Raw genomic sequence first — 13,502 nt, 5'->3', positions numbered from 1 at the left:
GTATTCCTAACGGATATGTTGTATCATGATTGTATGCCTGATTAGTTAGCAATAAAGCTCTTTTACTAGCAAAAAAAAAGGTGCAGGTGCATGAACAAACGCGGCTTCTTCTTTTCGCGGAGAGGTAAAACAAATGCGGTTCCCAGCAAAAGAAGAAGAAAACAAATGCGGTCGCACGCAACAGAATTTGTCGCAGACAGCGCCAGTGCATGCAGCCGATGGCTCGCCAGCACGGAACACTTGTCACGGCGCGCCTGCCACAAAGCGAAACACTTGGCGCGGTGCATTCCTCCGAGCCGGAGCACCTGTCTTCACCGCCTCGGGAACCGGCCGGGCGCTAATCTCCAAGCCAAACCGGAGCCTCCACGGCCGTCGATGCGACGCTGCCAAGAACCAGTGCGGGCGCCGAGCAAAGCGACGGAAAGGGGAGCGTCCTTTTCCCCGGCCGCCCGGCGATGGGAGCTGGCAGTGGCACCGGCTGCACCTGACCCACGCCTCCTCCTCCTCCTGGCAGCCAGCTCCTCCGGCGCGCGTGCCCGTGTATAAATAGGGGCGCGGGCACCGTCGCCCAGCCATCTCACTCGCTCTCACCGCGCACCAAACCCGGGCCAGTTCGCCTCGCGTTTCCCCGGTGACGTTTCCTTGTTCCTCGCCCTCCTCCTCTGGAGCAAGGTAAAGAAACCATGTCCAGTTTCCCTGTACTTTAAGAGTGGCTATGGTTGGGACACTACGGAGATAACTGGGGCTAGCCTAGTTTCAGTGATTCAAGAGGGGTGCTGCGAAATTCTCTTTCTAGTTTCTTCAGCTTAGGTTCGAGAGCATATATACTGATAAAAAGATTGTGGATTAATCTGGTCTTCTCGGTCTCTGCATGCACTTTGGGTCCAAGCCCTGGTGTCATGCTCTTGGTTGCTGTAGCTAGCCAGCCCAAAGGAGAAGATCTTCTCTCTTCTTTCGCAAGCTGGAACTAGGGTGGCAGAGTGGGTGAACTGCTTGGAGATCCATGTGATTATTACGCCGGTTTGTACACTAAATCAGTGTAGGCGCATGGGCGTATGTCAGTACTGTAGAGATCCAGTGCAGAGTTGCATACCATGCATGTCCGCCTGTGTGGGATCCTTCGGGGAGGCCAGGCTTATCCTCAGTTTGAGCATATTCGGAGTTTCTGGAATGCAAAAGTAAATCTAGCAGTTTTTTTTTTTGCTTCCTATTTTACGCAACTTGTTAAAGCTATTAACTTTTCCTGCAGACCAAAGCTATTAACTCTGTACTCCAAAGTTTTTCCAAGGCCAGTAATTAATTAAGCTTCTTGCCTTGTGGATCATGTGCATGTCATTGTATAATACTAGGAGTACTAAATTACTTGATCCGTTTCTATTATCTGCATGTCCTCCATTGGAAAACTGGAGAGCCTGCCCGGCAATAGTTCCGTGCTCCTGTGCTTACTCATATACTTTGGTCAGTTTTAATTAGCTTGCCAAGCCACGCAAGAAACGGCTACAATACATCTCACGCTAATCCCATGATCTGGTTCCCAAAGCACAGGCTTCTAGGCACTCTTGCACGCCACGCCAACCTTTCTTCTTCCTCCGGCTCTATATATCAGTAGAGCTCATGCATCGTTGCCAGGACAGAGCGCCCTGTTGTGTGGGAGGAGGCTCCACTGTTTCTGCTGTTCAGATTTACATGACTGTTTCCGCTGTTCAGGTTTGAGGACAGCAATGGGGGAGACTGCTGGAGGGCGCGCCCTGAGCCGCATCCACAGCGTGAGGGAGCGCATCGGTGATTCCCTCTCTGCGCACACCAATGAGCTCGTCGCCGTCTTCTCAAGGTCTGTCCCTGATCTTTTGCAGGCTAGACTGGCTGCCAATTTGTACAAATCTCTGCATGTGAGACACGGTTAAGCGATGAATTATGGTTGCCTTGCGTATTTCTATGTCATGCTATAGTATGAGCTGGATCAATGATTTTTTTCTTTACAAAATTTGTACCAAGGGCCATTAAAAGAACTGATGATGAAGTTTCAACAATTGTTCCTGCATTTCTATATAATACCGCTCCTTCCATTTGTCTTTTAACTTCTTTCTTAATACTAGTTGTATTCATACTATAACAAAGTACCTGAACATTTTCTTACTGCTACAATTGTTACCACACTTTGTTCAAGTAACGTTTGTTGATAGATCTGACCCACCTGCTGTTACACGATAACTTGTTCAGGCTTGTTAACCAAGGAAAGGGGATGCTGCAGCCCCATCAGATCACTGCTGAGTACAATGCCGCGATCCCTGAGGCCGAGCGCGAGAAGCTCAAGGACACCGCCTTTGAGGATCTCCTAAGGGGCGCACAGGTTTGCACCACCAAAACGCACTGCACTGTCATTCCAGTGATGTTCAGCTCTTGATCTGTTGGTTTCTCATATAGGAGGCAATTGTCATCCCTCCATGGGTTGCTCTCGCCATCCGGCCAAGGCCCGGCGTCTGGGAGTATGTGAGGGTCAATGTGAGCGAGCTTGGTGTTGAGGAGTTGAGCGTCGCTGAGTATTTGCAGTTCAAGGAACAACTGGCGAATGGAAGGTATCTGTGGTTTTGTGAAATTATTAAGATTCAAGAAGTCAGATTATACCTTAGTTTTTATTATATAACACTTCTTCTGTTCAAATTGCAGCATCGATAACAACTTTGTGCTTGAGCTGGACTTTGAGCCATTCAACGCCTCCTTCCCGCGCCCATCGCTGTCGAAGTCCATTGGCAACGGTGTGCAGTTCCTGAACAGGCACTTGTCATCGAAGCTGTTCCATGACAAGGAGAGCATGTACCCATTGCTCAACTTCCTTCGCGCGCACAACTACAAGGGGATGGTAGGTTACACTCTCCAGTGTCTTGCTTTGTAGATTGGATCGTTTGGCTTTGTAGATTGGATGATTCGACTATATCTTTGCTGAAGGTTCTATAGAAACTACATCTTTGTTGTTGAAAACTGACAGGCTTACATCATTTGTTAATGGCATGGCGATCTCTTAGATATATCTAAAGGCAGCATATGAGCATAGTCAGCCTGCAAGAAAATATAGACACGATCTTACTTAATGTGTCAGGCATTTGCCCTGATGATATGTGCATTTTGTATGTAAAAAAAGTTTTAGAACAAATTCTTTAAGTAAGTGCAAAAGCCTGATTGCTATCTATGAGCCAACTGAAAGTTTAAACTGGAACTACCATACCTGCTGCTTAATCATGACGAGCATGTAATATTTTCTTTCTTTCTTCAGACCATGATGTTGAACGACAGGATTCGCAGTCTCGGTACCCTCCAAGGTGCACTCAGGAAGGCAGAGACACATCTGTCAGGCCTTCCAGCTGACACCCCTTACTCAGAGTTCCACCACCGGTACTGTATATAATCATCATACACATGATCACTGAAATCCTTATTGTTCTCAACAAAGAACTAAAATCGTTGCATAATTCAGGTTCCAGGAACTTGGTTTGGAGAAAGGTTGGGGCGACTGTGCTCAGCGTGCGAGCGAGACTATCCACCTTCTCTTGGACCTTCTCGAGGCCCCTGATCCATCCTCCTTGGAGAAGTTCCTCGGGACAATCCCAATGGTGTTCAATGTCGTTATCCTCTCTCCTCATGGTTACTTTGCTCAGGCCAATGTCTTGGGGTACCCTGATACTGGTGGACAGGTAGAATCCCCTACATCATTTTTGACAGTTTGACATATTTCCTCTTGATAAAATGAACACTATGAAATCTTTGTTATCACCAATTATCTTATGTCATGGCAACCCATAGGTTGTTTACATTTTGGACCAAGTCCGTGCTATGGAGAATGAGATGCTGTTGAGAATCAAGCAGCAAGGTCTCGACATTACACCAAAGATTCTAATTGTAAGTTTAGTACCCAACATGATCGAATATGAGCTCTCTGTTATAAACTTATAATTGATTCCTAATGAGGTCTCTTTGGCCTTACATAGGTCACCAGGTTGCTCCCTGATGCACATGGCACCACCTGTGGCCAGCGCCTCGAGAAGGTCCTTGGCACCGAGCACACCCACATCCTGCGTGTGCCATTCAAAACAGAAGATGGTATTGTTCGCAAATGGATCTCGCGTTTTGAAGTCTGGCCTTACCTGGAAGCTTACACTGATGTATGCATTTCACTTTCCAGCAGGTTGTTTGTAGCGTTTCATTAGAATGGCAATCCATAATTTTTTTCCTGTTGCTTTCAGGATGTGGCACACGAGATCGCCGGAGAGCTGCAGGCCACTCCTGACCTGATCATTGGAAACTACAGTGATGGCAACCTAGTCGCATGTTTGTTAGCTCACAAGTTGGGAGTTACCCATGTACGCATTCTACCCCTTCTGCTCAGTACAAGATGTATTCTCATCTCCGTAGTATCCTATCATAATTCTTATTTCCTCATGTGCAGTGTACCATTGCTCATGCACTTGAGAAAACCAAGTATCCCAACTCCGACCTTTACTGGAAGAAATTCGAGGATCACTACCACTTCTCCTGCCAGTTTACAGCCGACCTGATTGCAATGAACCATGCCGACTTCATCATCACCAGTACTTTCCAAGAGATTGCCGGAAAGTAAGATTCTCTCTTTCACAGAAACACCGCCGTGGTCATTTGCAACTAGGATAAACTGATCTAATGTTTATCGTTCAATTTTCAGCAAGGACACCGTAGGGCAGTACGAGTCGCACATGGCATTCACAATGCCTGGCCTCTATCGTGTTGTCCATGGTATTGATGTCTTCGACCCCAAGTTCAACATCGTCTCCCCTGGTGCTGACATGTCCATCTACTTCCCATACACTGAACAGCAGAAGAGGCTTACCTCCCTCCATACTGAGATTGAGGAGCTACTCTTCAGTGATATTGAGAATGCTGAGCACAAGTATAATCATATATAACTCTTGACTTATAAAATAGATTGCCTACCGTGCTGGTTATCTAACTTGACTACCTCTCCAGATTTGTGCTGAAGGACAAGAAGAAGCCGATCATCTTCTCGATGGCTAGGTTGGACCGTGTCAAGAATATGACTGGCCTGGTAGAAATGTATGGGCGGAATCCTCGCCTACAGGAGCTGGTAAACCTAGTGGTTGTCTGTGGTGACCATGGAAAGGTGTCCAAGGACAAGGAGGAGCAGGCAGAGTTCAAGAAGATGTTTGATCTTATTGAACAGTACAACCTGATTGGACACATCCGCTGGATCTCTGCTCAGATGAACCGTGTCCGCAATGGTGAGCTCTACCGCTACATCTGCGACATGAAGGGAGCCTTTGTGCAGGTGAAGGACACTGTCAACCTAGGAACTCACTATGACTGAATCACGACATTTACTAGTTCTGACGCTCTTTTTTCATGTTTGGCTTCCTGTGCTCAGCCTGCTTTCTATGAGGCTTTCGGTCTTACTGTGATAGAGGCCATGACATGTGGCCTTCCAACATTCGCCACTGCATATGGTGGTCCAGCTGAGATCATTGTGAATGGTGTGTCCGGCTACCACATCGATCCTTACCAGAATGACAAGGCCTCCGCACTGCTTGTGGACTTCTTTGGGAAGTGCAAGGAAGACCCGAGCCACTGGAACAAGATCTCGCAGGGAGGACTCCAGCGCATCGAGGAGAAGTATATATGCAATTCTCTGTTACCTATCTATGTTACCATCTGATGCACATGCTCTGACTCTTTTAACAGCACTGAGCTGAGATTGATGCCCTGGGATCTTGACGCAGGTACACCTGGAAGCTGTACTCTGAGAGGTTGATGACCCTTTCTGGTGTCTATGGTTTCTGGAAGTACGTCTCCAACCTCGACAGGCGCGAGACTCGTCGCTACCTTGAAATGCTCTACGCCCTCAAGTACCGCAAAATGGTATGTGCCATGACATTGCGTTCGACCACCTTGATAATTTCAGCTCGGTTCATGTCTTGAGACTTAATTTCTCTGTGCCTTTGTTGTGTGCAGGCTGAAACTGTCCCATTGGCTGTTGAGGGCGAGACCTCGGGCAAATGATTTGTCCTTACCAGAGAAATAAATGGCGGGCGAGCGCTCCGCTTTACCGTTCTTGATTCAGTGATGGAGCACAGATCGGAGGGTGTTATGCCTTTGCTTGTCCTTTGTTACCGTTCTTGATTCAGTGATGAACTTTTTCCTGTTGAGTCCCCGTGTTGTCGCGGTAGGGGAACTGGATGGATGCTGTGTTGTTGGTACTTTCTCATGGATACAGTATTTGAATGAATGAATAAGATAGTCTTTGTTTTACTCCCAAGTTTCCCAAAATTCTGTGCAATTAACATTTATTAGGACCGGATTTTGATTGAGTCATTTTTCTGAGGGAAAAGGGAAAAGGAAGATTCAAAATCCTTTTCTTCAGACTTTCACAAAGACATGGCTTCCTTTCTTTTTAGATATATTTCATTAATTAAATTTCTCTATAGTTAACACTAGAACATCTTGCTAATCCTATAAGATCTCGAAAAGGGTGGTAACAGTGAAACCAAATCTACATGAGGTCTACATACACATTGAACTTCCTATCTTGCCAAGCTAGCACCTCTCCATCCTCCTCCGCCTCAATCTTACCTTGGCTCACAAACCCCAAGTTTGTTTAGTTGTTTTTTTAGAATGGATTTTCTATGAGGAATACTATTGGATAGGGCCTCGTTGCCAAGGGCTACAAGACCTTAGTGCACTGGAACTCGTGGTTATGGATCCAAATCCTTCAGTATGAAATATTGTCTTTTCTAAATAAAAACCTGTAGTATATTGAAAAAGGTAATTTCGTTCTTGTGGAATAAGAACCCCTCGCACCCTAATGAAATGAAAGGAAAAAAATCATATTTTTTCGTTCCTATAAATCTTACCACTAAAATACTGGATAGGGCTACATTAACTCCCTAAACTATATAGGAAGAGGGGTACTTGACAAATAGGGGGCAATTGCATTGCAAATGACGGTGAGGGACCTCTTGATACCTTTTGTTCATTTCCTAACCGTAGCAGGTTTCGTGTGGCAGAAGCCTTTTTTGGGTTTAAACCGAGCCAAAACAGAGAGTTTCTATTGAAGAAGGAAGTAATGATGCTAGCCGGAGAATCAAGAAATAAATAGTACTCCCATTCAAAGAAATATAAGATCGAATACTTCCCATTCCGATTCTTTTTTTAGTCCAAGACATAATAATTTCTTGGTTTTGGCAAGAGCGGCGCGTGACAACCTTCAGAGCTCGCTGGTCGGTAGTTCTGGGCGATCGATTTCGAGGCACCCGAGATCAAAATCTACGACCGACAATAAAATAATTTGGGCATTCGGTCTAACCCGGAAGATTTCAGCGATATTTCCACGGAACCGAAGCAACAAGCTAAGCAGAGGACTCACACGCGATAGGCGCGCAGACGGAAGACCCGGACGCGGGCGCCGGCCGCCCTCCTCCTCCACACCGCCAGCTCGCAGCCGCGGCTGCCGACAAGAACCCGGGCGAGCCACGCCGTCGCGCCGCTCCAGTCTCGAGCGGTCGAGCTTCGCTTTCTGCCGCGGCCGCCGGAGGCCGGAGCGGCCGGTGTCACACGGCAGCACGATAGGAGAGGGCGCAAAACCGGCCGGCCCATCATCCCGCATCACCTGCCTTCCTGGGCCTGAAGTGGGCCCCGCGGGTCCGAAAAGCAAACCGAATCCGTCACGGCTCTGCCCACCCAGGTCGGACCGGATTGACCAGGACCCAGCCCAAGCCCGAGCCCGATAACGTACAGATGAGGCAGCCGCGTGCGGCGTGCCCGCATCGGCACTTCCTTCAACTTCTTCCCCTTCACACGCCGGCGAACGGAAGAAACCCACCCCAATCCCCACGCCCGACGTCCTCCCGCGACGACCGCCTCGAACCCCCGCCCCCGGCCCCCGCCCTCCGATCCGGCGCGGCCATAGGTCGGTACCGCCTGCTCCCCTCAATTCTCCTCCGTGGCTCGCGCGTTCTACGGCGGGGCGATTCGTTAGGGCGGACGGGTGGAGACGATTGATTTAGCTTAGCTGCCTTACGCTTGCCGAGTCGTTTGATGCGATCATGCAGTATTTTTTTGATTGATCTGTGGTGTTTGTTCGCGGTTGCTGTTCTACTGGCTAGGCAGGGTTGATTTTTCCGTTGATCGACCCATCTATTTCGTCTAGGGTTTCAGAAATTGCCCCCAATTGCTTGCTTAGTTGCTTACCCGTGGACGCTAGGCATGCGTGGTTAAGCGGTCGCGTTTTGGGAGTTACTTTGGGTGTGTTTTGCTGCAGTGCAGCTGCGGTTTCACCTCTTGTTTTGGAGTCATGATGCACAGAGTTACACGGATTGTTAGTGGCTCTGTTGCAATGCGTGATGCTGAATACATTGCACAATTAGAAGGCTACTCAAAGTTGTTAGCAATATCTCACATACGTGTATACACTATAAAGTTTGATATATTTGCTAGAAGTAGACAATAAACAGAATGAATTGGGTGAAAGAATGGGCTTGTTATAATAATGTTGTATTATGAACTAGAGAGTAGCGACACTTTGAAGGATCTGCACCTTATTGATCTTTGTTTCCATCTCTGTTTTATCAGGTCTTTCTGTGTCATTGCTTATTACCTACATGAGTGCTGTATCTACATGATCCCATGGAGACCCCAAATGAAGTGACATCGTACTCATCCCTCTCCAAAATTGATAGCTACCACAGCCAGGCGGCTCCTATGTCCGATCTAGCTCCAGAAAACACATACCCAGTGTATGACTATCTCTATGAGCCATCTCTGGAACCAGACTTTCCATCTGAATATGGTTCAAGAGAAGATCCCTTTCCGACAGCTCAAGCTAGCTCAACTATCAACCTGAAGACCGTTCTAGGTGGTCTTGCTGCAATTGTTTCGCGTCCAAGCAAGATTGGGGATGATGCATCACGGCAGCAAAGTTTCAGCATGGATGTATCATTTCTAGGTGCTGGCAAGGATGGTGATTTGCATTCATCTGTTTGCGTTCCGAGTGCACCGCCGCTACTTGAGGCAAATGCTTTACAGTTCAGTGCATACAGGGAGGTGCTTCAGGCAGATCCCCCGGAATGGTTACCGGATAGCTCTACCAGTGTATGCCTGCAGTGCAGCTGTCCTTTCACAGCTCTGACTCGTGGAAGGCACCATTGCCGCTTCTGTGGAGGTATATTCTGCAAAGAATGTTCCAAGGGAAGATGCTTGATGCCCATGAAGTTCAGACTGCGTGATCCTCAGAGAGTGTGTGATGCTTGCTACGATAGACTTGATCCACTCCAGGCCTTATTGATCAACTACAACAGTAATGCCATGCAGCCTGCCAAACATGACGTCATGGATTGGACAAGTACGAGGAGCTGGTTGAATTTGCCTGTTGGATTATCAATGGAGTATGAAATATACAAGGCAACAAACACACTGAGGAAATATTGCCAGGTATGTTTAATTTTGTACCCAACCGATATATACTTGTATTCCAGAGCTGAGAAGTGTTTCTGTTTTGGTATGTGTAGGTTTCTAGATTAAATCCTGAGAAGTCAATACCATCATCTATCCTCAAGGGAGCAAAGGGGCTTGCTGTGCTCACAGTGGCCAAAGCAGGTGCAGTTCTTACGTACAAAATGGGCACTGGTCTTGTAGTTGCTCGCCGATCAGATGGATCATGGTCTGCGCCATCAGCGATTTTATCTGTTGGATTGGGATGGGGAGTGCAGGTATTTCTCCAGTAAAATCTTCTCTCTGAATCCACGGGCAACGCCTAAGCTTATCTGCTGGTGATATAATTCTTGTGATGTTCACCAGACAAAAGGAACATGCATGTTACTCATTTCATTCTTGTGATCTTCACAGAATAATTTCCATGAAATGCATTAAGCATCATGTCCTGTTTGCTTATGAGATTGGCATGATATCAGAGACAAGTTTATGTTGAAGCACTCTTGTTATTTGGACACTGAACTACACTATGTCATTACTTAAGATCATCTCACCATGATAATGACATTTCTTTGTGTTTTCCAGATTGGAGGAGAATTGACAGATTTTATAATTGTGCTTCATGATCTTAAAGCTGTCAAGGCATTCAGCAGCCGCATGCATCTTTCTCTTGGGGCAGGATTGAGTGCGGCAGCAGGACCAATTGGCAGAGCCCTTGAAGCAGATGTTCGAGCAAGTGAAAAAGGTTCTGGGATATGCTACACTTATAGCTGCAGCAAAGGTAATAAGAAAGTCGCGTCTGAGAATTATTGCTGTTGTTTCAGATGTGCATTAGACATGACTGAAATGGGTGGAAATCAGCACAATTTTAACACTGTTATCAAGTAAAAAAAGAGTTAAATACACTGGAGGTGCCTCAACTTGTCTTGCACGGTTAGTTTAGTGCCTAAAGTTGCAAAATACATGAAACTGGTGCTCGAACTTGTCCTGACATGCAAATACGGCGCCTCCATCTGTATCCGGACGTACGTCCAGCCTGCGTGGCGTGCCAGCGTGGCAGTGGCTGAGAGTTGGAAGGCGCTAGGTGGCCCGAGCGTGAGGATTTTTTTTACAAGACCCCCTCATATAATTAGTCATGCAGGCAAATCTCATGAATTAGAAATTAGAAAAGGGAAAAAAAAATGTGATACAGGATCGAACCCTCGTTGTCACACATTGCATTGTACGCAAAGGTTGTCCACCATGCCATACATAGCTCAGTAAATATTGAGGTCGAACTCCATATATTGCATCGCTATGCATAAAGTAACTTTGGAGCACGGGTTGTGTCCTATTTTTTTGAAGTTCAAAGAAACGGATTTTTTATAGCTAAAAAATTTCTGAATGTTTTTGATTTTTTGTACATGCACACATAGAAGTGTAATATATCCTTGTGAATTTTCATTAATATATGTGCTTGTATGCGAGAGATAAAAAAGACAAATACATGCAAAAATTGGCTTTTTGTTTGGCCGTGATGTTCTCTTGTTTTTTGCAGGATATAATATAACATAATTTCAAATGAAATTTGAAAGTCACTTAGAGCACATGCATACATTTTTGTGTGAAAACAATCAACTCTTTTTGAAACTTTTAAGTGACAGATTTTAGCCTTTAAAAAATGTGCTCAGTGGCCACCATGCTCTAAAAATCCTCTTTGGTTGCTATGTACCTCTTCAAGCGATTCTTATTTATATATGGCACTTCTATGGACCCGCACAAACTTTATTTCAGTTTTTCAAGTTCTTTATTTTTATTTTTCACACTGTTTTTTTCGTTCAAGAAAAAATGTAAGAAAAAATACGACTGCCATAAACTCAAAGAAAGTGTTAGTGCATTTGAAAAATGTTTAGCATGTATTAAAAAATTAGAATGTGCATTTAAAAAATGTTTGTCTCGCATTACAAAATTGGCAATGTGTATTTAAAAAGAGTTGAACGTGTATTAAAATTATTCTGTAACATTTTTGAATAATTGTATTAAAAAGCTCACCAAAATACCTTTTAATGCATGTTAAATAGTTTACAGAATACAACGTTGTAAAATTGTTAATAATTAGGTATTTTAGAAATACAATGAAGATAAACAATAATAGTGTGTGCTTGTGGTCCAGAATGAACATACATAAATTTACACAATAATTTCTAATATAGGCAGAACTATTTCAATCCCCATAAATTTTTGAAAAGTTAATGCCTACCTCTTCAAAGTATGCAATAACAAAAAAGAAAAAATATTTAAAATAAAAAATAATTGCATATTGTATTTTTTATATGGGAAAGTTACATCTCATGAAACTAAACAAGAAATTGGATAAAAATAAAAATGAAACTGATAGATAACGAATTAGGAAAATTAAAGAGTGATACGTGCGTCCACATAGCTTTCTAGCTAAGAGGTGAACACAATACATATTTTGGGCAAGTGGACAGATCAGCCGTAGTTGACCAGGAGGTTTTAAACCCCTTCATGATGATTTTTTCATCTTATTTCTCGCTAGCATACACTGTATTTCACGTCTTTCCTATGTGATTAAAATAAATATAAGGGGGGTTTTGTAAAATAATTCCTCATGCACGGAGTACCCAACACTTTCCCACTCTCAGCCACTTATAGGTGGGCCACCGCCATGCTGGGACGTCATGCAGATTGGACGTACGTTTGGATATTTAAGGAGACACCATATTTGCACGATTAGACAAGTTCAAGCACTAGTTTCATGTATTTTGCAACTTTAGGCACCAAACTGACCGCCCAGGACAAGTTGAGGCACCTCCAGTGTATTTAACTCTAAAAAAAACAAATTTAAGTTTTTAAACTTTGGACTGAGCTTGTCCTCTGAAGTTATTTGTCAAGTTTAAGAGTGTTTATTGTGTCATGTAAAATAATGTTTGAAAGTTACTTTACAATCTCATTTTTAAGGAGGAAAAAAAGGTCATAGGCACACATTCTGTCTTCTCATTAGCCAAAGGATGCCTTTTCAATTAAATTCAGTCTCCAATGTTTGGCTTTCCCTGTTAAGAATCTTGTAGGCTTCATTACAGGTATCTCAGTATCCTTCTGATTCATAGCTTCATCTCAAAACTTGAAACAGGTGCCTTTGTTGGGGTCTCCCTTGAAGGAAATGTCGTGACAACAAGACCAGACACCAATCTGCGCTTCTATGGGGACGCCTACGTGACCACGACCGATATCCTGTTTGGGAGGGTGGAGAAGCCCAGAGCTGCGCAACCCTTGTACTCGGCTCTCGATGATCTGTTCTCAAAAATGGTTTGCTAGTTCTAGCCATTGTAGTCTCAGCATTCAGCGGTGTACATATATCTAAAATATGCTAGGAACAGTCCTTGGGAGAAAATATCCCAGAAAAAAATGTACAGCTTTTATTGGGTGGGTTCACTGCAAGTATGTGTCCACGCATGTAAATATTGTCAGGAGATCACTATGTTATCCGCCGTCGTGGCTTGATTATTGCAGTGTGATGCTGTTAAAATATTTCACTCTTTTAGCACTTGAAGGGCGTAAAATTGCTTGATTTGGCTTGTTTTAGGTGTTAAAATGTTGACAGGTTCGTGTTCGTAAGACTCAGTACACACAATTTAAGAGTAGGAACGTCGATATGATGGGCCTGTTTGGTAATCCACCGGCTCCACGAATCTGGCGGAGCACCTATTCCATCGCTTTGGAAATTTGAACTGCAGCCCACTCCGCTCGTGACAGAGTTGTGGAGCGGAGGGCCTCTGAACGGGCACAATAAGTCAGAAGTTAATTACAATCCTGTTATCGTGATGAATAACACTTCAATGAATTTGCAAAGTTGCTATCGTCTAAAAAATGTGCAATTAAATATTGTGAGATTTCTGACTGTATTATTAGCGATGCATGTTGTGTCGAGAGCATCTACAACGAGAGTCCCCATTATCCTCCCCAAACGTTTGACCGGTCTGCTCAGTTACTATCCGGATAACAAATCGGTTACTCTCCGGACAACAAGTTGT

At 44.7% G+C, this 13,502-nt stretch overlaps 2 protein-coding genes and 1 long non-coding RNA gene across 3 annotated transcripts; 2 read left to right on the top strand and 1 right to left on the bottom strand.

The window, feature by feature from the left end:
• The first annotated feature begins 278 nt into the window (after nucleotides 1-278).
• Nucleotides 279-6,291, top strand: LOC123187938 (sucrose synthase 2). The gene is made up of 16 exons (XM_044599946.1): nucleotides 279-672; nucleotides 1,708-1,831; nucleotides 2,221-2,350; nucleotides 2,425-2,576; nucleotides 2,668-2,860; nucleotides 3,272-3,390; nucleotides 3,473-3,689; nucleotides 3,799-3,894; nucleotides 3,984-4,157; nucleotides 4,239-4,355; nucleotides 4,442-4,608; nucleotides 4,694-4,918; nucleotides 4,996-5,314; nucleotides 5,411-5,655; nucleotides 5,763-5,901; nucleotides 5,995-6,291. Exons 2-16 carry the CDS (start codon nucleotides 1,722-1,724, stop codon nucleotides 6,040-6,042), a joined length of 2,451 nt encoding a protein of 816 aa, XP_044455881.1. The 5' UTR covers nucleotides 279-672; nucleotides 1,708-1,721; the 3' UTR covers nucleotides 6,043-6,291.
• Nucleotides 2,970-3,478, bottom strand: LOC123187940 (uncharacterized). The gene is made up of 2 exons (XR_006494242.1): nucleotides 3,224-3,478; nucleotides 2,970-3,057 (listed from the first exon to the last, which is right to left on the bottom strand). It is a non-coding gene; the product is annotated as an uncharacterized lncRNA (long non-coding RNA).
• A 1,476-nt stretch (nucleotides 6,292-7,767) lies between the features above and the next one.
• Nucleotides 7,768-12,999, top strand: LOC123187939 (uncharacterized). Its single transcript, XM_044599947.1, has 5 exons — nucleotides 7,768-7,948; nucleotides 8,611-9,468; nucleotides 9,546-9,746; nucleotides 10,054-10,249; nucleotides 12,602-12,999. Exons 2-5 carry the CDS (start codon nucleotides 8,665-8,667, stop codon nucleotides 12,784-12,786), a joined length of 1,386 nt encoding a protein of 461 aa, XP_044455882.1. The 5' UTR covers nucleotides 7,768-7,948; nucleotides 8,611-8,664; the 3' UTR covers nucleotides 12,787-12,999.
• Nucleotides 13,000-13,502: the final 503 nt, after the last annotated feature.

Source organism: Triticum aestivum, chromosome 2A, assembly GCF_018294505.1.
Source record: "Triticum aestivum cultivar Chinese Spring chromosome 2A, IWGSC CS RefSeq v2.1, whole genome shotgun sequence".
Lineage (NCBI taxonomy): Eukaryota > Viridiplantae > Streptophyta > Magnoliopsida > Poales > Poaceae > Triticum > Triticum aestivum.
The sequence above is the reverse complement of the archived record's forward strand: the minus strand, read 5'-3'. Positions and strand labels throughout refer to the sequence as shown.